Source organism: Ochotona curzoniae, unplaced genomic scaffold, assembly GCF_017591425.1.
Source record: "Ochotona curzoniae isolate NIBS_2020 unplaced genomic scaffold, NIBS_Ocur_1.0 contig_1014, whole genome shotgun sequence".
Lineage (NCBI taxonomy): Eukaryota > Metazoa > Chordata > Mammalia > Lagomorpha > Ochotonidae > Ochotona > Ochotona curzoniae.
The window spans coordinates 43,725,132-43,751,265 of record NW_024464920.1 but is presented as its reverse complement, the minus strand read 5'-3'; the positions used below and the strand labels follow the sequence as shown (position 1 = coordinate 43,751,265).

Genomic DNA, 26,134 nt, shown 5'->3' with positions numbered 1-26,134 from the left:
AGCCATTGAAGCCATTTCGAAACTAAACCAGGAATGAAAGATCTCCATCCCAACACACACACACACTCTGTAACTCTGCCTTTCAGATAAATGAATCTTCTTTAAAAGTGGCTCTGGACAATTTGATTAACAGGCAGTGTTAGGGATGAGAAATGGTGGGTATTTTGCCCCAGTTAGTAGCTAAATCCTCAGAACCAAGAGAGGAAGCCAGGGTGGGCAGCGCTAATTCTTGGAATAACCAAAAGCTAACTCTGGAAGTCCATTGAGAAAGCCATTGAAACAAAATAGGTGTTCCCATTTCCTTTCATTTAGAAACGTAGAAATACACAGAATCTATTTCCTGGTAATTGAATGAAGTGAACATTCTAACCAGCAGACTGCTGATAAACACGTACCCCTTGCTGGTGGCAGCGAAGAATGGAAATAGGTTTCTGTCGTTTGTTCATCATAGATGGTATGTGCTGGGCACTTCTGATCCCTCTCGGTGGGAGGGGCAGGGTGCAGGGGCTATCCTCATAGACTGCTCTGCACATACTTTTCGTTAGAAGCACCTTTTGTTCTGCAACACGAAACTCCGTTCCTTTTCCCTATGCTTGGCTCAACTCCACACTCCCCCGGTGGCCTTGCAGAGAAACACAGACAACATCATTCTGGGGACACAGAATGTAGCAGAGCACCTGCCACATGCAGTCATAGTCTCTGGATTGTTGCCTTCTTTCCCCTTGATGCGAGAATTACACGTTTGTGGGACATATGCACCGTGTAAAAATCAGATCAGGGGCAATGAGCATTTTTGGCCCCTCAAGTATTTATCATTTCTGTTTTCCTGGAAAGCTCCAAATCCTTGGAGTGTTTCTTGTAAAACAATCCTATCAAGAACAAACTCTCTGTGTACTGCTTGTATTCTGGGTCTGTCTGTTTTCTGTAGCTGGTCACTGCGGAAGACATGAGCCCAGCCAAGAGGGGAGACACATGACGCCTGGAAGAAGGGCATCTTTAGCGCATTCCCAGCAAAGAGGAATCTGAGGCTTTATGAGAAGTTGATGTCACATGTTGGGGTGGAAGTACAGAAGGACCAGAACCAGCCAAGATTGGTGTCCTTGGAGCCCATGTCAGATGTCAGGGAACCAAGTGTGGAATGCCTTGGGCAGGGATTTGGGTGGGCAGCAAGACTGTGTGTAGGCAGAACCTCCGGGGTGAGCACAGGTGCGCAACTCACCTGTCCTTCTCTTACAGACTCCAGATGCTGGAAGCCATCTGTAAACACTGGGAGGGGCCCATCAGCCTGGCCCTGTACCTGTCGGACGCCGAGGCCCAGCAGTTCCTCCGCTACGCCCAGGGCTCCGAGGTGCTCATGAGCCGCCACAACGTGGGCTACCACATCGTGTACAAGGAGGGCCAGTTCTACCCCGTGAACCTCCTGCGTAACGTGGCCATGAAGCACATCAGCACCCCCTACACGTTCCTGTCTGACATCGACTTCCTGCCCATGTATGGGCTCTATGAGTACCTCAGGTAAGGACCCTGGAACCCCTCACTCAGCTCCTGGGGCCAGGAGGCCCACAGAGGCTTTGAACAGAACCACAAGGCCGCAAGGGGCATCGCCTAGCCCAGAGCTCTCCTGGGTTCATTGGCACCATGGAGCTCTGGGGAGGGAGAGGACCTTTCCAGGCTCATGCCGGTGAGAGCTCAGTCCTAGTGGCTGTAGAAGTGGCCCTAGGCAAGCTGACATCATCCAAGAACTCAAGTTTGCATTGTGAAAGGTGAGTTTGGTCTAAAAGTCCCTCTGCATGTCTCCCAGTCAGGTGCTCTTTCTATGGCATCTTTGAACTTGGGGCAGGTTCCCCAGTCCCCTTTAAGATCAGGCAGCCTCCGTGGGACCTCCTAGAGAGATGACCAGCTGTTCCTGGGACCGGGGCCCAGTGTGCTGCCTGCCCAGTCTCTGCTGAAGCACTCACTTAGCAGCAGCCACTGGCCTGGGGTCTCCTTGCGCTCCCCCCACACACACAGCCTTTTAACACCTTCATTTCCCAATGGAAAGCTGTGGGAACAGGCAGCTGAAGGCGCAGAGTTACATGCTCAGTGTTGGGGAAGCTGAGGTCCGAAGCCGCCCAGGCACCTGATCACCGCATGGCTGCCTCTCCGCATCTCCTCTAAGCTCTCCCCACACAGAGGGGCAGGTGTCCAGCCAGCTGAGCACACACTCAGCTGAAGGGATGGCTGTGTGGGGGACAGCGTTTCCCACAGAACAGTAAACCATGGGAACTGAAGGCAGCTGGTGCGTTCCTGCAGCCTGGAAGTCTCATTTTACCCAAGAGACGATCAAAGGCGCAGGTGTATCTGATCCAGGAACAGTCTTTAGAGGCCAGTTTTTATTGTCTTGAATTGTCCCTGCTGCTGAGCGCTGGCCTGGACCCGACTACCATGAGAGCAGGCTTGTATTGTATAAACCCTGGGACCCAGCCACGATTCCCCTGGGCCTCCAGGAAGGACAGCAGAGGCCTGGGGAAGGAAAACAGCCTGCTTAGTGCACAGAGCTCACCCCAGGGTTTGGAGCAGTGTCTGTTTTGCTGCCTCTGGCTTCCTAAGTGTTCCAGAACGCATGGGAATCTCATTTTTGCCCTCTGCATGCCTGTCTCTGTCTTTGTCTCACTGGGTCTCTGCAAAGAGCTTTCTGGAGTCCTGCAGCTGCCAAACCACAGGTTCTGTGAGCACCCCAGTACACACACACTTACCCCATTGCCTGCTCTCCCTCAGCAAGGGAAGGCTGCCTGTGTCCTCTGTGCAGCTCTGAAAAGCCAAGTCTTCTTCCAGGAGGTCTTGAGATGGCCTAGCATCCATCTGTTGCCTGCAGGTCCTGCTCGCCCCCTCTCTGTGTCTTCAGCAGCAGGGTAGTCGGACCTGGGCAGTATAACCCTGAGTCGCAGAGGATAAGGGTGGAGGGGGCTGTGGTGCCAGACTTGTGAGTCCCAACTCCCCGCCCCGCTTGCCAGTTTTTATTTCCAGCTCAGCCTTGGCAATCCCAGGTGTGGAGTGAGGGCGCCCCCACGTGGCCATGATCCCTGAGGATTGTGAAACACGGTTGGCTGCAGGCTCCAGAAGGGAGAGATGGATGGGAGAGATAGGGGGAGTGAGGGGCCTTCAGGATGGATCCCTGCCCTTTCTTTGGGAGTCTTCCTGAAACGCACCTGAGGGCTTAGTAGAAAGTGGCCCCATCCTCAGCTGTGATCTATCGCCTTGGCTGTCCAAGAATGACACTGTTATCTCACCCCAAGAGCATCACATTATAGAAATACAAGACACTGGGAGAGCCTTGTTTATCTTGTCGCTCCTGTTTTATGGGTCACAGACGCCGTTAACTGCCCATCAAGACCTCACCCACGGGAGGCCCTGTGGGACCCCGTGATGCTGCTCCACTAGTGAAGTCATCGCTCTAGGGACAAGGGACCAAGCTTGCCAGCTCTTGGTATTTAAGGGAAGCTGGGAATCTGATGTTCATCTTAAATGATATATTTTTAAATTTTGACAGGTCATTTTTAAGCATTGGTCTATGATTTGATGATACAGTGCCATGGGCTCTGGGATTTCTCTTCCCCCTCTCCCCAAGTCTCTCCCCTCCCTACCACCAATTTCTGCTGTATGTTTGCAGTATAGTCTTTCATGAACAGTCCTAAGACTGTGGTTCAGCTGTTCAGCTATTAAAATGTCCTGACACTTTTGATAAATGCTGTTGAACTAGGCCAAATATGTTTCCAGCCTGCAGTGACCATTCCCAGTCCAACCCTGATCACAGCACATAACCTCTGACCTGGTCATTCCCAGACACCAGAGTTCTGAAAGGACAGCTAGACATTTGATTATCTCAGAAACCCAGGATGAGCATGCATTGTGCTCATTGGATGAAGAGAGCCGTGCTAACTTCCCACTGGCGGGGGCCCTTTGCTGTGGTAGCTGCGGGGCCCAATAAGCCCAGCAAAACTTGCTCAAGACTGGATTCTTTCACTTTAAAAATCCTCTGACAAAAGTCTTTTTCTAAGTTCTATGAAACTATCACAAAGAAACTTAACAATGGGCCAGGCGTTTGGCCTAGCAGATGGGTTGCTAGGCGAGTCCCTGGTTATAATACCTGGCTCTGGGTTGTAACTCCAGGTTTCTAATCACGGTGATGGCCGCCGCAGGTGATTAGATTTTTGCCTCCCACATGGGAGAGCTGAGTTGAGTTCCTGGCTCCTAGCTTCCGCCTGGCCCAGTCCCAAGCATTTTGGGTAGTGAAGCACTAAAGAATGTGTTTCTCTCTCTCTGTCTCTCCCCCTCTCTCTCTTGCCCCTCTCAAATTTATGGAAAGAAAATCTTTAGAAAATGGTGATGGCTGACTTCCTGTGAGCTCTTACCAGGAGTCAGAGCCCTGCAGCCCCTCTGCTTTTCTTATTCCTATAAAAGATAAATGTTATCACTGGCAGCCACCTGGGACCCCAGAACAGACGAACAGTGCTGTCAGGGGGAAAGCCAGATCCTCGCAGGTGCCAGGCCCCTCTTAACCCCAAAGAGCAGGCTCATTGGCAGCCCCCTGGGCACCCTCGAACATTTACATCTACCTTTTTGGGGTCCTGGTTAGTCCCTCCCTGCTCCCCCCAATCAGCCTGATAGTTGAATAGTTACTTAGCAACCAACTAATACTGCTACAAAAACAAACAGATCAGTCGGAAAACCAGGCCGTCCGTGATTCGCATGGACAGAGCTGAATCCCGCGAGGTCTGTGTCTGGCCGCTTCACCTCTCTGTCCCACTGGACTTTACGAAGTACACCTTGCACTCTGGCTTCCAGGATCCTTGAGTGAAGCTCAGCAGGGCCTGGCAGAAGTCATGGATTTGAGTCCAGGCTCAGCGACACTTACCAAGTGTGTGACTTGGGGTGGGGCAGCTTGCTTTGTCTGGCTCTCTTCCATTTCCTCAGCAAATGAAGGGGTGCCTTGTGGCCTCGTGCAGGCTGTCGTGGGGGCTCAGCCTTTGTTGCCAGGAGCCCCTGCCACGTGTGTAACTGTAGGTAACCATTCTAATGGTTTCTGTTACCAGAATGAGAAACCATTTATAATGTGGTCCCCAAGCGACTGGGCTTCAGCAATGGGTTCGCGTCTGTGATGATACAAAAGCAACACACACTCAGCGGAGGGCATCCTTTTGGATTGTGCTTGCTCGTGTTCTCCTGAGGTTGGCCAGGTGCTCCTCACAATGCTGTTCGTCGGCCCCTGGATCGTCAAGGGCGGCAGCCAAGCCCCTACGGTGTGCGGTGTGGCTCATCTGGGACTTCCAGGTGGTTATGGGGTATTAGATGCCCTTTCCCTGCAGGTGCTTTCCGCTCCCAGTGGCTCGACTGGGGCAACATCTCTCATCCTTAGTGTGTGCTTGGCTGTGGGAAAGGTGACCTTACCCACCTTCATTTTCTGTAAAATTGGAATCACACTGTTTCTTCTGTCCTAAGGCCATGAGCGAGGTTAAATAGTGTTCGGAAAGCATCTGGAAATACCAGAATTGTCCGTTGTAAGTCCCATTGCAGGCTCTGGGGCTGTAACCAGGAGTAGAATAGGCAAGTTCCCGGCCTCGCGAGACTTGTACTTCCCAATGTAGGTGCTGCTGCTACTGTTGTTGTGATATCATTGTCGTCGTAGATAAAATGTTGAGGGTGGAAGTGGTCAAGCTCAGACCGACACACATATGGCCCAGCGTGGGGAGACAGTGCAGATCTTGAAAGGAGCTGCTTGGAGATGAATGGGTGTGAAAGTATGCTGCCTTGTGGTGCATTGCAGGGCTGCGGGACAAGTCAGAGAGGCTGTGTTCCAAAATGACAGAGGCCTGGGTGGTGGGATGTCTTGGCAGTGTTGCTCCCCTTGGTTCCGGGCTGGTCTCTGGTCTGCTTCATGCATTTGCCTGCACACCAACACCTGACATGCCACACTGGATGGACACTGTGTCCTTTGTGTGGTGCACAGTGCTAAGACGGCAGCTTGGACCCATTCCTTCCAAGCAGATAGCCAGCCACCTCCCAGTCCTGGCACATATGGCTGCTCTGTAAATACTTGGTGAATAAGAGCAGGTATGTGAACAAGGCCAGGTCAGGGCAGCAACCAGCAGGGCTGACTGGCTGCCTGCCAGAAGGCAGAATCAGGTGACATTTCCTTGCATTCATTCATGGCACTGATTCCACTAGTGTTTACATTTGTTGAGCACTTTGCATAGTCATAAGTACTTTAACACGTGTTTTACCGTTGAATTTCACCACAATTCATTCTACAAATGAGGTTACCTAGGCTGCATGGCGTGTCTCAGAAAGCGGCTTCCCTGGGGTTAACCGTAATTGTCCTTTGTTCCACCTGCTCATGCATCTGCCTGCAGACCAGCACCTGACATGCCGCACTGGACGGCCGCATGTGTGCGGTGGGCCTGGTCCCCTCTCCATTGCAGAGAGGAGCATCCTCATGGCTTGTATTTACCAAGCACATCCAATGCACCAGGGAACAGATTTAACCTCTGCCCAAGTTGTGCCACTTGTTTATTCATGTGTACAAGCTGATGGGTGCCCAGATGGGGTCCAGATCCATACAGGTTCCCACAAAGCTTCCCCCCGAGTGCCCCACCCTCATAGTCTCCAGATAGCAAGGAGCGCGGCACCAACTCTGCCTGGCCGTTGTTGTGAGCAGTAGCCATCAGCGTGGGGACCATTAGCCAGGCACACTGAGACTTCCAGGAGATGACGAAGAGTCCCTGGAACACACCTGAGTATGTGATCCACTTGTCAATAACTACCTTTTATAGAATTATTATTTCTTTTAAAATTTGTCTCTGAAACCTCATTCTTAGTGTCTCTGTCTCCTATACCCCTTTCTGATTGACAAGTTTTCCTTCTGGGTATGATAATGTCATCTATTAAGGCATCCCTCTGACTCTCTTAAGACTGTGGATGTGTCTGACCTCACCCATTATGTGTCTGTCTCAGGGTCCCTTGCTCTGTTGGCAGCCTTATTGCCCTCATTTGCAAGTCCTTGCTGTTGTCCCCACACATCCCCTGGAAGCCAGGATCTCATTTCCTAGGCAACTGTAACAGCCTCCAAGCAGGCCCGATGACCTGGCTTCTGTGCTGAGGGATATGAAGAACAGATGAGATTGGGGCGGAGGTCTGCTTCCCACATGATGAGCGCAGCTCTAAACACGGCTCAGCTCCGCTCCTCGGCCCCTCTGCTGCCCCTGGCGTCTCACCCAGAGGCTGGCTGAGCAATCCTCAGAGAAGCTCCTCGGCTCATTTCCTCTCACCCTGGTTGGAAATGGTGCTTCCACGTAGCACTGTGGAAGAAGTGTTCATGCCTGTGGCCTGCGAGGTTCACCAGAGGAGATGTACGCACAGCCGTCCCTCGGGAAGGGAGAAGCAGGTGCAGTAGGCACTGTGCTGAGCTCAGTGCGTAGCGAGTGTGGTCCTTTTTGGAAAGCCTAGTCAAAAAGACCACTTTGGTTTCCCATTACACAAATGAGAAGATGAAAGCACCCAAGGCCTATTTACCCAAAGGTCGTAGGCATTCGAGGGGCAGAACTGTAATTCCAGCCCCGGTCGTTCTTGGTTCCCAAGTGTTCTTTTCAAGGGCCTCTCCTTCCCCAAAGGTGTCTATTAGAAATTGAGTTCTTCAGCCTTTGGGTGAGGGGATTACAAAAAGTTCAGGAAAAAAAAATTGACAGAAAAGGATATGTTGAAATCCATGCCTAATTTTTTCGCAGTGTGCATTTTCTATGAAGATGGAAAATTGCATGTTGAGTGCCTCCTGTATGGCTGGCATGGTGGGGGAGCTAGACTCATAATCATGGAGAAGGTTGGCCCTAACGGCAAGCCTGGCAGGGCTGGCGGGCACAGTAGGCACATTGAGCTACAGTCATCTCCAGGGAGCGGCACAGTCTGGGATGAGCCAGTCCTGAGAGGATGCATACCAACTGTCAAAAGGACACAAAGGGAGACTCGGCCAGCAGAGGTGGTGTGACAGGTGCAAGGAGGCCAGCTCCCCTCACTGGCCCTGCAGGGGCCTTGAGAGAAGGGCGTGCTGTCTTGGGATTTCTGAAACCAGAGCCACACTCCAGCACAAGTTTCTTTCCCTCCTACCCTCTGTCTTTAATCAATGTCATAGGTGTCCCAGGGGAACTTGCACACAAGCCACTTGGATTCCTTACAGCTTGGGTTTGCTTACACCATGGACTTGCTGACATGTGATGCCACAGAGCTCGCTGGGGAAACCTAGAGTTCTCAGCGCCAACAAGCCTGGTTCTCTCATGACGTTCAGATGGGAGCCCAGCACCTGCTGCCCTGTGGTTCCTGACACTTTTGTCACTTGTCAGCACAACCTTGGCTCTTGATTGAAACATCACAGAGAAATCGAGTTGGCCAATTCTGCTATAGGAGTAATTTTCAACCATTGCAACAGGAAACCATCTCCAACACTTCAATGAGTAGGGAGAGAACATCCTTCACCTCTATCCAAAGCAGGTACAAGAGCACCCAAATGGAGACTAGCTCAACACGGTTGCTTGCTGTTTGAAGCAGTCACGCTAGTTGGAGCAAATGACAAGAAGGAAGCAGTGTGGGGCTCCTGGCTGGTGTACGTCAGCCAAGGGCAGAGGGCATGGTGTTTAGAGCCAAATGCATATAGCGATCGGGGAAAGTGAGAATGGGAAATGATTTTCATTGGACAGTGAGAGGGGAACCAGGCAGATCTTGGCCAAGTGCAGATTGTGGTCTTTGCAGAAGCTCACGGGCAGTGAGGAAAGGAAGTAGCGGCTTGGGAGGCTCGCTGAGCAGACATCAGTGTCCCAACCGAGCTTCAGTTGGGATCAGCCATGTGATTGAGATTGCATCTTTCGGGGGCCTCCTGTCTTTTCTCCCCATCTGGTCCTGGCCACTCTCCCACCAGCTCCCTTGATCCATCATGAACTCCCCCAAGAAGTTCAGCGCTCCTTTTCGAAGGTCACAAAGGTAAGACACAGCCACCACGTTAACAGATGTGGCCCAAAGAAGTCCTGTAATGATTGACCTTTCCTGATGAAGTCTAAGCTGGCACAGACTTAATGCAGCAGTCATTATCTGATAATGCTGATGACTTAGCCACACACCTGACTCACCTCTCAGAGCCTTAATGTCTTCAGCGGTAGACAGAATCCTAGTGCCTGTGGCATAGGTTGCAGTGCTCTGGGAAATCATGCATCCAAGATGCTTCTGTATCAAACACTACTGGATACTGAATAGACCCAAGTACTTACTACCAACAAAACCTGTAGACCAGCGATACTCGAACAAATTCAATTCTGCCAGATGCTATACACTAGTCCTGTAATGGGATGCTTTCCCATCCTGGCCATGCACTTACATTCAGTGACCATGAATTTTTCAGTTGGGATATAATAGGAAAGCTATCTGAATGTTTCATCTTCCTTCACAATTTCATGAGTAGAAAATTTGTCCTCACCCGTAGATCTTGGCAACGTCATATAATATTTTTTTGTTGCCTGTTATACTGAGAATTATCACCTTTTCACTTACTATGTTTTAAAGATATTTATTTTACTTAAAAGAGAGATAGACAGAAAGACGAGAGAAGTCTTCCATCTGCTGGTTCACTCCCCAAATGGCAGCAATGGCCAGAGCTGGGCTGGTCTGAAGCTGGGAACCAGAGTTTCTTCCGTATCTCCCACACAGGTACAAGGCCTTAGAGCATCCTCCTCTGCTTTCCCATGACTTTATCAAAGAGCTGGATCGGAAGTGGAGCAGTCAGGACTCACACCAGTACCCATGTGGGATGCCAGTGCCAAAGGCACAGAACTAGTCTGCTATGCCACCATGTCAGGCCCCTACCTTTGCAATTAAAGTGTTTTATTCTAATTTTTATGACTTCCATTTACATGTCTGAATTACCAGCTTCAGTAACTTTTTGCTTTGGAGCCATTATTAGGTAAAATAAAGGTTACTTGAACACAAGCACTTGGCTACCTGGACAGTCCATCTGATCATCACGGTAGCTACTAAGGAACTAATGGATGGGTAATCTGCACGACTTAGATACACTGAATCCAGGAGTTATTTGCTTTCCAGTTGGGAAAGAGCATGATGGCACAAGATTTTTAGTATGTTACTTAGAACATAATGCAGTGTTCATTTCTGGAACCTTTCATTTCACATGACCACAAGGACCGCAGGTAACTGAAATTGTGGGAAGTAAAACCATGGCTAAGCAAGGGACACCTCGTGCATCCTTGTTTCCAAAACAATGCAGCTATCCAGAGTCCCCTTTTCTGACTAACTTCAGGACATAGCTCAGTGATGGACCCCACTGGGAACCGGCACCTTTGGGCTCCACCCCTTCTGTCCTTCTGTCCTTCTGCCTCTGCTCGGAGCTCCGCACAAAGATCCTGTCTGTTCATTCAGCTGCATGCCTGGTATCTGTGTGTCTGGCTCCATTATACTTGTTAAGTAACAAGTATACAGTCTCACCTAGTTGTCGTCATAACCAAGTCCATAGACTATTATTATCAAGAGAAGGAAACAAGAGCCCAGAGTTAGGGAAAAACAATGCCCACGATTATACAATTAGTAAGGCGGTGGAGTTAAGATAGAATCGCCTGACTTCAAGAATTGTGCTCTTTTCTCACCATCCAACTCTCCCATGGGAGAAGATCTCTCAGATGTGCTGAAAATCATCTCACTTGGCTCCTCTTGAAGTCTGAGAATTTATGGCCGCGAGCCCATATGGCAGCCACTCGGCTGGAGTTGAGGAGCAGCTGCCCCATTCCTCAGGGCGTGGGCTCCCCAGCTGATCCCAGCTCCGAAGCCTGGCACACACCTCCATCCATCCTTCCTCCTGTGCTGTGCCCACAAGCCCACCACAGTATCTCAGTACTGGTTCCTACAGCTATCTGAATTCCACCTTCCACCCCCACCCCACTTTAAACAGACCCCGAATAGGAGGTAATTCCCAAACAACTTGTTCCAGTTTAAATTCAACTGTGCTTTCTCATCGTTGTTTACTTAAGACACAGATTGATTTTCTAATTTTGTTTTCCTAAAGATAACATCAAATTGAATTTGCAATACCCAAGCTCACCTCTCTGAAAGAAGAAGAATTTGTTTTGGGAATGCTCAGTAGAGTGGAATACAAAAAAAAGTAGAAAGACGGGAATTCGGTACTTAGTTCTTTGATGGAAGAGCTAACTGATTTGAATGCCACTTTGAAGCAAGGAGTGACCATCCTGGGGATTCCAGTAGGGGCCTAATTGCATCCATTGGCTTTCTCTCACTGTGCAGGGGTGAGGTTATTGGCCCTGCCATTTTCCTTATGTCCTCTTTTTCCAACCTGCAGTCACTTAAGGTGAAACGAAATGTTTTGACTGCAAAGGTCCTGGTTTCAACAAGATTATATGTGTTTTTTTTTTTTAAACCAGAGATGAGGTCTTCATTTGTGGGCCACTTATGCTGGCCACTTCAGACCCCCTTGCTTCTGTCACCACTATGGCCAGGCCCACGTCCAACCACCAGTGTGCATTTAGGATGGGGCATGAGAAGCCAGCATGGCGACACAGATGCTGTTCCTAAGTGGTGATACAGCCTGGCCTTTATTAGACCTGGTCTATTTCTGCCATACCACCGCAATGCCAGTGCTATGGCCAGTGGCCTCTCACCTGTACACTGCTTGGGCTTGGCTGATGCTTGAGACACTGCTGCAGGTAGCCATCAGTGAAGAAGCCACCAGTGACCTACACGGTGCCAAGTCCAGTGGTCAACCCTCAGTTCCCATCTTAACCATCACTGTCTCCTCTTTGATGCCCTCCATTTTTTCAGTCTTCCAAATATGGAAACGCAGTCATCCCTCGGTATACTTGGAGATTGGTTTCAGGACCTCCTGCAGATACAAAACATCTACAGATGCTCAGTTCTCTCATTTTAAATGGCACAACATTTTCATATAACTCACTTCTCTATACTTTAAATCATCACTTAGATTACTTGTAATAATGAATATGCTAGAAATTCTATGTACATGTCTTTATACTGTATTATTTAGGGAATAGCGATGAGGAAAAAAACACTCTGTATATGCTCAGCAGAGATGCAGATGTTTTTTTTCCTGAATATTTTAACACTGCAGTTGGCTGATCTGAATCTGCACAGGCAGACCCCCCAGGTAGGCACTCACGGCACATCGTGGTCTCCTGGTGATTACTCACCCTCATCGGTCCCTTCCAGTTTTCCCTGCTGGTTGCTTCTCTTCTCACTCTTCCCTTGTTCCCTTGGTGATGACTTTCAGTCTGTGGCTTTGAATATCATCTGTCTGTCCGTACCAGAACCTGGGCCATTTCCCTGGAAAACCTCGTCTCCAGGGTGAAAAAAAACTTGCATAGAGAGAGGCAGTGTGTGTTTGTGAACATGCATGAGAGGGACAGAAAAAGCTCCCAGAAGCCGTTCTGGCTCACAGTGGGTGTTAGCTACCCAATCCTGATGTCAGTCCCAGGAGAGCTTATAGCCGCTGCCCACCCCCGCCTCACCACCCTTTTAGATGCCCTCCCTTGCTCTCCAGTTGGACCAGTTGGGGACTGAAAGGTCTCCAAAGTCTGCATTCTTGAGTGGATCGAGAGGAGAGGCAGAGAGAGAAGACACATAGAAGACTAGGGGCTTGGAAGATAAACTCTGCCCGGCTCATGGTCCCCCTCTGGTCAGCCCCGCCAGCCTGAAGAAACCGAGTTGACTCTGTCAGGAACACCAGCCAGGAGGACTGGCCGGAGACATGTTTGATAACACCATGTTCCCACAGAGAATCAGGCCAAAACGCTGTCTTAGTTGTGAGCGCTAGGTGACTGTCTTTCCCCAAATCCTGCATGCTTGCTCAGGCTGTGGCCGTGGGCCCACTAGTTAGCTGGACCCTGGAAGGGAAAAGGGAACATATGTTACTTACTCCAAGTCCAGTACTCTCTTAGACTCTAGAGCCTGGAGCTAGGACACAGAACCATCGTGAACTCCATCTGCAGATGGGGACCTGTGCCGAGGAGAGGTTCTGCATGGCACTTGAGAGCAGAGGACAGGAGGGAGGGATTGGCAGGGCTCTCAGTTGTATCATCAGAGACCAGGGTTAGTAAGATAGACACTTGAGAGTTTCTTTGCATGGACTATTCTGGTAGCATGAATGTTTCCGCAGTGGTCTTGATCAAGAAGTAAGGGCAATGTGTCAGTAAGCACTCCCCCCAGAGACTCAACCAATGGAAGGTATATGAAGGGACTTGAAAAACTCTTGGAAAAATTAAATGGTGCCCGAAACTTAGAACTTCATTTTCTGTGAGTTTTTTGAATACCCCTTGGCATGCCTGGGGTTCAAAACATGTTTGCACCAAAAGAAACATCTTCAGTCCCATCTCCTACAAACTGTGCCTTCATTTGGATATATATTCGATATGTGCATATTTAAAGATACCAGTGTATTTATAGAGATAGATGGAGAGAAACTGACTCACACAGTCACAGGGGGACTGTGTCAAAAGTCCACACGGCAGACCGGCCAGCTGGAAACTCAAGGCAGGGTTTTTGTGCCAGTCTAGGCAGATGCCTCTTTCACAGGGGATGCCTTGACCTAGCTGATGAACCCACCCACACAGTCAAGGGCAATCTCCTTAAAGTTAGCTAATCACCGATGTGCATTGCATCTACAAAAATGCCTTCACAGCACATCCAGACTGGTGTTTAACCAAACAACTGGGCACTGTTGCCCAGCTTGGCGGGCACATCAGATTAACAGACACAGGTGCCAATCATTGTGGACTCCAGGCTTAGCACACACCAGGCTTCGTGCCGAACACTTGCTCTCCTACTTTGGTTTGTCAGAGAGCAAGACTGTGCTTGTCTCATTACCACCCCAGCAACTGCCTTCGAAAAACTTCCGTTGTAACCATGTTTGTGTAGCAATGGAAGAGAGATGAATGAGGTGACCCAGAAGCACTTAGCTGGTTGGGCTAGACCCAGAATTCAGGTCACTTTGCTCTCGGCCCAGCCTCCTGTCTTGCCCTACTGTTCACTGCCCCAGGGGAGTCTGCAGCAGAAGCACTCCATTGCCTAGGAGCTGCTTTCCAGCAAAGTAATGGCAGCACATTCTTGCCTCCACCACACCCCCGGGTCAGCAAGCCATAAGCTGAGAACTCCATTGCTGAGATGACGTCATAATGAGGTCCTTTCGCAACATCGATAATGAAATTTACTTAAATGGAGTCTGCTATGGGCCTGTGTGGGGATAGATCTGTCTTGGTGGCAGTTAGGGCTTCAGGGAGGTTAAAGGGGGAAGTTGGAGAGGAGCACCCCAGAACCCATTGCTGTCCATGCAGAAGGCTCCATGGCTTGCCAGCATTGCATTTGTAAGGCATGCTGCTCCCAGGGGCTGTGTCTTCACATTAGGTCTGGCAGTGTATAGGGTAGGACTGTTGGGTTGCAAGCAACAGAAACCAGTGTTAGTTGAGTTACTGCAAACAACAAAAAATCACAGGAAATTACTACCCCCCCCCAAAAAAAAATGACTAGTGTATCTTACAGAATCAAAAGGCTAGAAACTGCTTAGCTCAACTTGAGTCAGGTGTCTCCTCCTGCATGACCGTCCTGGCTATGGGTTTAGGTGGGACAGCCTGAGCTAGGGGACCCGCTCCTGTGTATCATGACCATCGGGGGAGGGGGGATTACTTCTGATTGGTGCACTCCCAATGAAATTGCTAAACACACTTCTACATTATAATGCTAGGGGTTTTTTTTAACCCTTATCTGTACTTATCATGTCATGATACAAAAGGTAAACTTGTACTAGGGGACTATATACTATTGTGATCATTTAGGGGCAAAGGAGGGAATGGTGGAAGGGGAACAAGAGAGGAGAGGGAGAGAGGTGAATCCCTATACATACGAGACTGTATTCCGGAAGACAATAAAAAATAAGAAGCAATGCTGATGATAGAGAAAGTAGTGGCTGGACGGAGGTGCCTGGCGTGGAGGAAGGAATGTTAGAGGTCTGGAAACTGCTGCTGCTCTACCAGACAAAGAGGTCAGGACAAGCTGACTCACACCACTGGCCCTCTGGCTGGCTAAGGATCGCTGTCCCATATTCTGTTGCTGCCACCCTTTACAAACCTGCTGTGGGATGGTGACACGGGGCTGTGTATCATCCAGTAGATAGCTCACTACATCTAGTAACAAAGAGAGGATTACAAATGATATACAGAGGCTCCCAAATGAACTTCCACTCCATCTCCCAGCTACCTTCTCTTCCCTGCGACCTTGGTGGAACCTTCAACCCAGGATTTGTTTTTATCCTTACCCTGACCTGCCCCAGAGTCCCCTCACCCTCCATGCCAAGCCCTGCCCATGTAGTTCTTGGGCACTCTGTTGCTACCCCCACTACCACCATCCTGGCCTGTGCCAACACATTTTCTTCTTTGTGTAACTTTGCAGAACAGCCTTAGTCCTTGCTTATTCACAAGCTCAAGATTTTGTGGAGTGAAGTGGTCTTATTGGTACAACTACAGGCAGTTGTATGCCTATAGGAGGTTGTAGCTCTTATTTTTTTTTTTAATGAAATGCCTTCCAGCACATGCCGTTACCCCAAGCCAGGCTGCTTTCTATATTTGGGAGGTAGAAACAGACAGCTCATGATGGCATCAAGACGTTCTCAGCAGAAAGCCAGAATAAAGTACCAAGGTTGTAGCCAAAAAAGATGGTAAGAATCCAGCCGGGGAGTCGTGCTAGCACTGCAGTATGATAGCAACCATTTGTCGCTGCATGCCTGCCACATGCCAGGTGTGCCAAGCAGTGTGGCATTGCAATATTCATCCCTCACAGCAGCTCCAGGAGGTGACTGTTATTGCCACCATTTTAGGGGGAGAAGCACACAGCAGTGAGAAACTAAATGACTTGGCTAGGGTGGCAAGGCTCATAATGTGGCATTGCCAGAATGAAAATGCAGTCCACGTTCATTAAAAGCCTCAGCGACGTGGCCCTCCCCGAGCCTCTCTTTCCGCCTGATGGCCATCAAACAGGGGAATGGTGGGAACTGGGTCTCCAAGTGGCAGTGAGATGATGGAAAACATTCCACCAGCAGAGCTCTGTGTCTCATACAGTCAGGGGCTGCCTCCTTGGGTGGTCTGGGTTCCAGAGGGGTCAGGAGTGGAGAAGTCACAGAAATGACACCTGGAAGTGCCCAGACTGGCAATCCTGTCGTCTGCTTCTGTCTTGCTCCTGTATGGCTGATGGTACAATGGGAGGAGCAACGTTGGAAGTTCTTTGTGATCTTCCTGCACCTGAATCAGCTCCTGGCTCCTCTGGTCTAACCTGTTAGCTCTCTGGCTAACAGACAGCAGGTGCTGGCTCTCCACTGGGCTCCCTGGATGGTCTGGCAAATAGCTGCACCTGTCCCGGTCTTGCCCTCCAGAACTGAGCTGGTTGGCTGAGGCTCTCTCACATGCCCACCAGAGGCAGCCAAAATCCCACCCTTATGGGTTTAGCTCTCAGCTAGGCATCACAGGGACCCTGTTTTTCTGGCCACCCCCCTTTTTCAGGAAGTCTGTCCTCCAGCTTGACCTTGCCAACACCAAGAAAGCAATGATTGTTCCTGCATTTGAGACGCTGCGCTACCGGCTGTCCTTCCCCAAGTCGAAAGCAGAGCTGCTGTCGATGTTGGACATGGGGACCCTCTTCACGTTCAGGTGAGTGCCCCTCATGCTGTCCTCTGGGGACCCCAGGCTCTTTTCTCTCCTGGGAAAAAGCCAGAGCTATTGTACCAGGAGCTGGCAGCTGGCATCAGGCCATTAAAGTCATCATTCACCTTGCATGATATCCTTGAATCCTCTCTGTCCTGTCCGCCCCAAGTCCAATACTTGGTTTTACCCATGGATGACACCCTCATTGGGTCCAAATGGGAGGAGAGATGGTTGCACTTACTGCTTTTGGGCTCTGAATTCTCTGTTCTGTGCTTTTCTACTCACTCATTTGACAAGTAAGTTTCCTTCTGTAAATGCTTTTGGGGGGTGGCCTCTGCCAGTTCCCTGGGCCTCTGTCACCTGGGTTGTCACCTCAACTACTGAATTCATCAAGCAGATGCTGTAGTTGTTCCCAGCAGGTGAAGCAGCCAGCCTGTCCATGTGTACAGCTTGGGTGAGAAATGCAGACAAAACCCTCCTTTTCCTCTTTTCCTAGTCCCCAACATCCCACAGGAACCTACAAAAGTGCAGAGGTACAACTGGGCTCCATGTCCTGGGGATGGATTGCAGTGTTACCTAGAGCACTCCAAATACAGCAGGGTTCCTGCTGGTTCTCCCAGCAAAGCAGTTCAAGAGTTTGTTTGCTCTGCTCCTGCCTACTTCTGGTTTCAAGCAAGAGAGGGGAAATAGCCAACATGGCTTATGTTCCTAGGTAGTCTGAGTTTTATTGTCAAGATCATCGTCTTGACAACTCAGGTTTACCACCATAGAATTCCTGGAGGGTTTCCCGAAACCCTAGAGAAAATGACTCGGTGATGTAAATTGATCGTTTAATAGCTCAGTGCTCCTCGTGTCTCCCATTTTGGGTGGATAAAGGAACTGGTGCACAGAGAGCTCTTGATAGACACAGGGCTCAAGCTTGTCCTTGCATCAGAATTCTGGAAAGTGAACTGGAAGACTTGATACCCCACAGTCCACACCTTCCAAGGGCCTTCCATGTGCCAGGCACTGTGGTCACATGTTTGAGCCTCATCTGTTGAACAGATAAAGAAACTGATGCTCAAGGTGGGGGGTGAAGAGGAGGATGTGTTTTTGACTCAGGACCCAACCAGTACATAACAGAGCCTAGATTCAGCCCTGGCCTAAGGAACCATGGAGTCTCTCTTTTTTAGCCAAAATAGCACTGGACTAGGGACAAGTCCTGAATTTCCATGCCAGCGTATGAAAATGCAGGAATAAAAACTGACTCCTGGAAACAGAGACTTTGAAACCAAAACCTTAGTCCCCACACAGGTGCCAAAGCCCATGGCCAACCATGTGGCACATTTTCAATATGTGCTTCCTTCTGTCTCCATCCCCAGGTGATCTGAGAACTCATTTTGAGACCATAACATTGGGCATGTAGAGCTGGGGTCTGGCCTGCTGTGTCCGAGATTGCTGCTATGGCCAGTGGCTCACAGGCCACAATGCCCAGTGTTAAATTACAGACCTTCTCACCAAGAAATTGCTTTTTGTCACCTGCTCCCCAAATCAGGAACACTTCAGCCTGAAATGTACCTCCTGCTGGGCCTACAGTGACAGCCCCTGCAGCTTTCACTCCTCTCAGAGAGTGGTCTCTGGACCAACAGCCTTTCAACCCCACCCTGGAACATGTGAGAAATGCTGCATCCCCACCCCTGGAGGGGAGCTGGAGCTGGAGCAAATCCCCCAGCTGGCTCTGAGGCCAATGCAAGCTTGCGGATGCTACCATGAAGAAAGCGCCCCAGTTTCTTCTCAGGAGCATCGTGGAAGGTGTGCTCAGGACTTTTCTCATCAACTTGTCTGTCTTATTCTTGGAAACAGCCTTGAGTTGAAAAGTCCAGCGTCTCCTGGAGTAGCAATAAGTTCCTCGGGCTACTCTCAGAATGGCTTGCTATAATGACAGGCTCACTGTAACCTCATTGTGGCAGCCATTTGGTCTGTTGTCAGGGTTCCAGGTCCTGATGGAAGCTGCCTCCCCAGCCAGATGAACAGAATCGGTCCAGCTATCCATGCCCTGTCTTCTCTTCCCCACTCTAAACCCTATCATAACAGGCTCGAGTCTCGGATTCTAGAGATAAAAGATCAATGAAGATGGCTATCAAAGTATCAGTGCATTAACATCACAAGAGCAAGACAACCGTGAATTGACATGTCGAGGAAGGCAACGAGACCTAATAAGAATGTTTTCATTTTTCAAGGGTAGCCCTGAGTACCGTAATTCAGTTACTTATGCATTCATGATGTAGATATTAGTATAGTTTCTCTAAGAGAAAAAAGCAAAGGTACAGGGTAGTGAGCTTGTCTGTCCTGTTGATTGACAGAATTCAAACCCAAGCATGCTGCCTCAAAAATCATTGCCATTCACCATGGTGTTAAGCTGCCTAACAGGGACTTCGCATTTAGTGAATCTCCTGCAGACCAGCACCATGCCAAGCTCTTTCCTTTTTCTCCTTTAAGCCCCACAGTAATGCATGAGAAAGGGGTTACTTTTTGCCAACTGACACAAAAGGCAACCAAAGATTAAAGCTTGCTGTTGTTGTGCCAAGTTCTCTGCTCCTAAATGGCAGAGAAAGGAGGCAGGAAAAACCCTGTCCTATGCTGTCCTTGGAGCATTGCACATATTGCAAGTTCACAGGCCTGGCCTGTGCTGTGCCAGTTCTGTCAGAGATGTCAGGTGTCAGAAGTGCCTGTTCAGCAAGTTCACAAATGGAAAAAATCAACTGTGATTGACATCTCTCACGACATTCCTCTTTTCCACGTCCTGCTGAAGTGACACTACTTGTCCTTTTCATTTTTCTTCCATTTTTGTGACTTCAGTTTGGTTGGGAGTTGCTGTACTGATAGCATTTTTTTCTCTTTAGCTTGGCCATCTCACCAACAATACAAATAACGGAAGTCTTGGCCACTGCTGGCTCAGCTACACCCTATGCGTCCCTGTGGTCCAGGAAAGTCCAGCCTTGGTGTGAAAGGGCCAAGAAAGGAAGCTGTGACAGTCCCTGCCAGCGAGCCCTGCTCACTGGCCTGCATCACAGAGACTTCCGCAGGAAGAAGAGGGAACTCAGGATTCTGAATTCCTTTCTCCCAGGAGCTAAGCTATTGGGCTCCCATGCTTTCTGTCTTTCATGTCATGAAGCTTTTCTTTCTAGCCCTACTCTGTTTTCTTGGACCCTGCCTATGACCTTACTGGACTCCTAGCTTTCACTGTTTCCCCAATTTGCAAAACCATGTTCCTATGCCTCTAGTCAGCGTCTGTCTCAAAATACAGTAACAATAACATAACATCTTTTGAGTACTCATTCATTCATATGTTTGTTCAACTTAGAGTGGAGTCATGGAGTACTCATTCAGCAGGCTAACGTGTGCTGAGGACCATGACGTACAACAAGAGAAGGAACCCCAGGGTTGGTGTTGTGGTACCAAGAGTTAAGCAGCCACCTCCAATACTGGCATTCCACATCAGAGCACTGAGTAGAGTCCTGGCTGCTTCACCTCCCATGCAGTTTGCTAGCAAAGCAGTTGAAGGTGATGGCCCAAGTACTTGGGTGTCTGCCATTCCAGATGGGATTTCTGGCTCCTGATGGCTGGCCTAGTTCCAGCCATTGCAGCCCATCTGGGGAATGAACCAGCAGATGGAAAATCAGTTCCTTCCTTCTCTCCTTCCTTCCTTCCTTCCTTCCTTCCTTCCTTCCTTCCTTCCTTCCTTCCTTCCTTCCTTCCTTCTTTCTTCCTTTCCTTCCTCCCTTTCTTCCTTCCTTCCTCTCTTTCTTTCTCAATCACTCTACCTTTTAAAAAATATTTTTTTTTCTGTGGTATAACATATGAAACTGCTGCTTGCTGTGCTGGCATCCCCTATGGATGCCTATTTCAGTCCAGGCTGTCCCACCTCCCTGCAGTTGCTGGCATCTATGTGTTCGGAAGGCAGTGACAGATTGCTTAAGTCCCTGCATCAGATGAGAGACCAGGAAGAAGCTCCTGGCACTCAGCCTGTGCCTGGCCCAGTCCTGGCCTTTGCAGCCAGTTGGGGAGTGAACCAGCACATGAAAGATCTCTTTGTTGATGACTCTCTCTCTTCTCTGTAGCTCTGCCTTTCAAATAAATAACTTTTTTAAAAAAAGAAAAAGAAATAATGCAGCAAGTGAATGAGAGTCCTGACCTTGGAGTTAAGCAGCCAGATTGAATCTAAGCTTATCACTTATTGTTTGTAACTTGACTTTGGGTAAGTTATAAGAATGTTCAGCATTTAGAGTAGTCTCTTTATTAAAAAAAAAAAAAAAAATACTTACTGGGCCCAGTGTGGCAGCCTAGCAGCTAAAGTCCTTACCTTGCATGTGCTGGGATACCATATGGACACTGGTTCATATCCCAGCTGTCCCATTCCCCATCCAGTTTCCTACTTGTAGCCTGGGAAAGCAGTCGAGAATGGCCCAAAAGCTGTGGGACCCTGCACCCGTGTGGGAGACTTGAAAGAAGCTTCTGGCTCCTGTCTTTGAATCGGCGCAGCTCTGGCCATTGCAGCTGCTTTGGGAGTGAATGAACAGATGGAAGATCTTTGTCTCTGTCTCTCCTTCTGTCTGTGTATCTGACTTTCCAATAAAAACAAATAAATCTTTGTTTGAATACTTATTTATTTGAACAACATAGTTACAGAGAAAGAGATCTTCCACCTATTGGTTTGCTCCCCAAATGGCAGCATTGGCAGGCAGAAGCTGGAAGCCAGGAGCTGCTTCTGGATTTCCTGCACAATTAGCAGGGGTCCAGACACCTGAGCCACCCTCCACTACTTCCCCCAGGTCATTAGCAGGGAACTGGGTCAGAAATGGAGCAGCTGGGACTCAGACCAGTGCCTGTATGGGAAGCCGATGGCTGCAGATGGCAGCTTTACTCACTATGCCACAGTGTCAGCCCCTAAATTATTTCTAATACACACTAAGTGGGCTAATAATTAATTTTTCCCCCTAAGTACGTAGTTGTTTTCATTTTTTATCATTGTGTAACAAATGACTACAAACAGAACTACTCAAAACAACCTAAGTTTTTGATCCTATCATGTCTGGCCTGGAGGTCTCTGCTGGCTTCTCTGCTTGAGACTTCATGAGCTGAATTCAAGTTGACAACCATGCTACACATCTTAGTATGTGTGGTCCTCTCCCCACTCCCTGATCTGCAAGAATTCCTCACCTTAAAGTTGTAGGACTCGGTCTCCTACTTGTCTTTCCCCCTTCCTTTCTTCCTTCCTTTCTTCCTTCCTTCCTTCCTTCCTTCCTTCCTTCCTTCCTTCCTTCCTTCCTTCCTTCCTTCCTTCCTTCCTAAACATTTATTTATTTGCAACATTATAGCAAGAGGGGAAGGGACAGAGAAGTCTTCCATCCACCAGTTTACTCCCCAGATGTCCACAACATCCAGAGCTAGACCAGGCAGAAGCCAGGAGCCAAGAATTCCATCCAATTCTTCCACACAGGTGGTGGGGGCCCATGGATTTTGCCTATCCTGGGCTGCTTTCCAAGATGCTTTAGCAGGAAACTGGATTGGATGTGGAGCAGCCAGGACTCAAACCAGTACACAAATCATGCATGGGAGATGGCAGCTTAACTTGCTGTGCCATAGGTCAAGCTCCATTGCCTTCTGACTTTTGAGCAAAGACCACTCTCACCTCCCAGCACCTAGGCCAAAGCCCCTGTGGTTAGGTCATGATGTGGCTATTTGCTTTCTCTTTAATTGAGGTCAGAAGGTGTAAGTCAGGCTTACACAATTCATCTCCCTTTTAATTAATCCAACATCATCTTATTAGCCATCTTAATTTTGTCTACAGCAATTCTTGTGTCACATCATCCCAGCAGTGATATCCTACAGGCTCTGCCTCAAGGGGAAGAATATTAAGCCAGGACAAGGGTCACTATAAACAACTCGTTGCCTCAGTGGTCTCCGGCCAGAAGAACGAGCCTGCAGGTCAACCTGCAGGTGGTTCCATATAAGCCACAGGGCACCCAGGGAGTTCACTTGCTTTTCCTTTTAAGAATCTGCTTGTCATCAAAGGATGAAGACATTAGACTGCACTAGCTTCCCAGTGCTGCCTAAACAAGATGCAGCAAACTAGGTAGCCTAACACCACAGGAATTTATTCTGCAATGATCTGCAGGGCAAAAATCCAAAGTCAGGGTGTCGGCTGATCCATGCTTCCTCTGTAGGTTCTGGGGAAGAATCCCTCCTTGCTGCTTTCTGGTTAGCGACGTTTGACATTTGCACCGTCATTTCCATCTCTACCTGTCCTGATGTATCTAAATCCAAATACCCTGCTTCATATATAGCTATTGGATTAAGATGGTCCCTGATAGACTGTGATCTCAGCTTAATTACATCTGCAAATACCATATTCCCATTTAGAGATACTGGAGGCTAGAATTCAAGCATAGCATTTAAGAGAACACTTGCCAACCTGCCACAAGGACTCCAGCTACACACGTGTCTTCATCCCCCACATCGGCAGTATTTGGAAGGCTCAGCTTCCTTCCCTCCACCCAATGGTTTTTATCCATGTGTCCTAGGTACCATGTCTGGACAAAAGGCCACGCACCTACAAACTTCGCCAAGTGGCGGACTGCCACTACGCCTTACCGGGTTGAGTGGGAAGCTGACTTTGAGCCGTATGTTGTCGTGCGACGTGACTGCCCTGAGTATGACCGGAGGTTTGTGGGCTTCGGCTGGAACAAAGTGGCTCATATCATGGAACTGGATGCACAGGTGAGCACAGCAGAATGCCCACGTGGTGCTGGGGCAGGAAGAAGGGGGACCAAGTCTTAGAGCCAAAGAGACCTAAGAGGGAGCCACAGATTTTGAGGGCTCTAATGTGAGACTGTGGCTAGATGGATGATCTAGGGCCAGTGGTCCCAAGCATTGCCCTTTCCTGCCCCCTTGCATGAGTTGAGGTGCTGCACTCTCCCCAGGAACACTGTGCGTGCAGCGACCGTGAGACTGGATGTCCACCATTGACCTTCCTGAGAGTCATCAGGAAGCGTCCCAGCCATGGCCGCATGTTGAGAGAAGTCATAACGGCACAAGGTTGTAGGACTGTGCCCATCTTAGCAGAGGAAACCATGGTCTTTCACATCTGTATTTTCAGTAGTACGTGGAGGGAGCCCGGTGATTTCCTACAGATGGCAGGGTTTCACCGGTGTCGGCTTAAAAGAGGGTCAGGTTTGTGTGTTGAGAAGTAGAACTTGTTTAAAGAAAGCTAACATTTGCAGCACGGAGACCTGGGCTTTGTTTATCTTGGACACAGGTTGTGTGTTTTCCTTTGTTTGCCCATAGCATTTGCCCTGCGTAGTTTCACCCTTGCCCGTGACTTAGGGAAGGAATGCACAGCTAGTACAGCCACTCCCAAGGCAGGGACAGGGAGGGCCCTGCACCTCTACGTAAGATCTTGCAAATGGCTAAGTTCTTGGGAGTTCTTTCATTTTCTTTACATGGATTTTCTCACTCCTTACTGGCAGCTGTTAATTCTTACTTCTGTCTGTATTAGGTCTGTAACAACTGCTGTCCCCTGACCATCCTCCCTCCCCTTGGAGTTTGTTCTCTTATGTTCAGTGATAACAAGATCATCCAAGCTGTCCAAATCCCGAATAAATCTATTGTATGAAAGGGGTGCTGGGTTCTCTGAGTTACATGTCCTGAATTTGGGTTACCTCTTTTGTGTGTTCTAATGCCTTCATCTTTGGTCTGGTTTTTTAGAAGTTTTCTGCTAGGCCGAGTCATTCCCCACCTGATAATGTGACCTAGAGTAAGGATGCCCAGCAGCAGACAGCATTGCGCTGGATGAACTCCAACTCAGTGTCACATTTGTGTTTTCACCTTGTGTCTCATTCTGTGATCCTCCTCTCTTTTGTACTCACCTGTTGCATTGTCAAACCACCCCAAGTCCTATGTGAAACTATGTCCCCAGACATCAAGTTCACTGGGCAAGAAAATATCCCGTGGTGTGTGTCACCCCAACTGCGTCGGTGTGAGCTCCCAGTGACCGATAGCCTCTTGTAGGCCAGGAGCTCTGTTCAGCACTGTCCAGGCCTTGCTCCAACCTCATGGTCAGCCCTCAAGGTGGATATCATTACTGCCATTACTATCCCTTTCTACATGAGAAAATGAAGGCATAGAAAAGCCGAGCCTGGTTATCCAGGGTCACAAAGACAGCCCTGGAGTGTCCCAGTCTAAAGCTAGCAGGCCATCTGTGTGCTGCTCTTCTTGCTGGTAGCATTCTCCAATTCATTCGCCCAGTCTGTCACATATGCCTTCACCCTGCATACCAAGGGCTCTCATGAGATTTGACTCTGTCCCCTGTCTTCTTCCAGGAATACGAATTCATTGTGCTGCCCAATGCCTACATGATCCACATGCCTCACGCACCCAGCTTCGACATCACCAAGTTCCGTTCCAACAAGCAATATCGCATCTGTCTCAAAACCCTGAAGGAGGAGTTCCAGCAGGACATGTCCCGCCGCTACGGCTTTGCTGCCCTGAAATATCTCACGGCCGAGAACAACAGCTAGCACCAGGATGTGCCCACGGGAGAGACACACACTGCAGGGAGAGAGCTGCTCGCCGACTGGGGCCCAGATGCAAAACTGAGCAGTGGTTTTTTGGAGGGGTTGTTTTGCTTTGTCTCTAAGGCCCAACAAAACCGCCCTTACATCTGAGGTCTTGGACAAGGATCCAGTCCATCTGTTTCTGCCTCAGGACCCAGCAGTTCCAGAGTGGAGAAAAATGAACCACCGACCTGTATCTCTTCAAGAATGGGACCTGGGGATGAGAGGAAGTAGGGATCATTGTCTTGCCACAAAATCACAAACCGAAGCAGAGCTTTAAGAATGTTCTCGCTATGTTTTAATCATTAAGGGTCCCAACATAGTTGGGGAGAAAGGGGAGTTTGCTGGGGCAGTAGTCATCCCAGGAAATAAAAGCAAAATGGTCTCTCCATTCTGTGGAAGCTCTCTTCTGTGCCCTGCAGCATAGCTCAGTATGCAGGGGAGGGCAAACCAGTGGTGTGAACCAACAAGACGTTGCCTCTGGAGGGAGCTGGAGGTGGGGTGTGTTTTTTTTTTTTTTTTTTTTTTTTTATCCTCTAAGTCACTCTTGTTTTGATTTGTTTTTCTGGAGGGATTTTCTTTGGTTGGTTTGGGTTCGGGAAATCCAAAACAGAAAATCTGATCCATGAAGGCTCTAAAGGAAGATAATCCACCGTGTCATCCCACGTGCCCTGAACAGCAGCCCCACAAGGAGAACCAGAGCCTGCAGCTGCTTCCCACCCACGTGGCTCCCTCCAGGATTGTCACCAAGGCTACCATGACTGGGATCTCCCTGCTCTGCAGAATCCAGGGACTGCAGAC

The 26,134-nt window shown here is 49.1% G+C and overlaps 1 protein-coding gene across 3 annotated transcripts in view; it reads left to right on the top strand.

Moving 5' to 3' along the window:
- The window catches only part of LARGE1 (LARGE xylosyl- and glucuronyltransferase 1), a 318,549-nt gene extending 292,825 nt beyond the window's left edge, over nucleotides 1-25,724 (top strand). For 2 of the 3 annotated variants that reach the window (XM_040985179.1, XM_040985177.1), the window contains 4 exons: nucleotides 1,237-1,515; nucleotides 16,599-16,745; nucleotides 23,303-23,498; nucleotides 25,100-25,724. In XM_040985179.1, the coding sequence (XP_040841113.1) occupies nucleotides 1,237-1,515; nucleotides 16,599-16,745; nucleotides 23,303-23,498; nucleotides 25,100-25,297 (820 nt within the window). In that variant the 3' untranslated portion in view covers nucleotides 25,298-25,724. The remainder of the gene's footprint in view (nucleotides 1-1,236; nucleotides 1,516-16,598; nucleotides 16,746-23,302; nucleotides 23,499-25,099) is intronic. The other variant, XM_040985178.1, reaches the window with a different exon arrangement.
- Nucleotides 25,725-26,134: the final 410 nt, after the last annotated feature.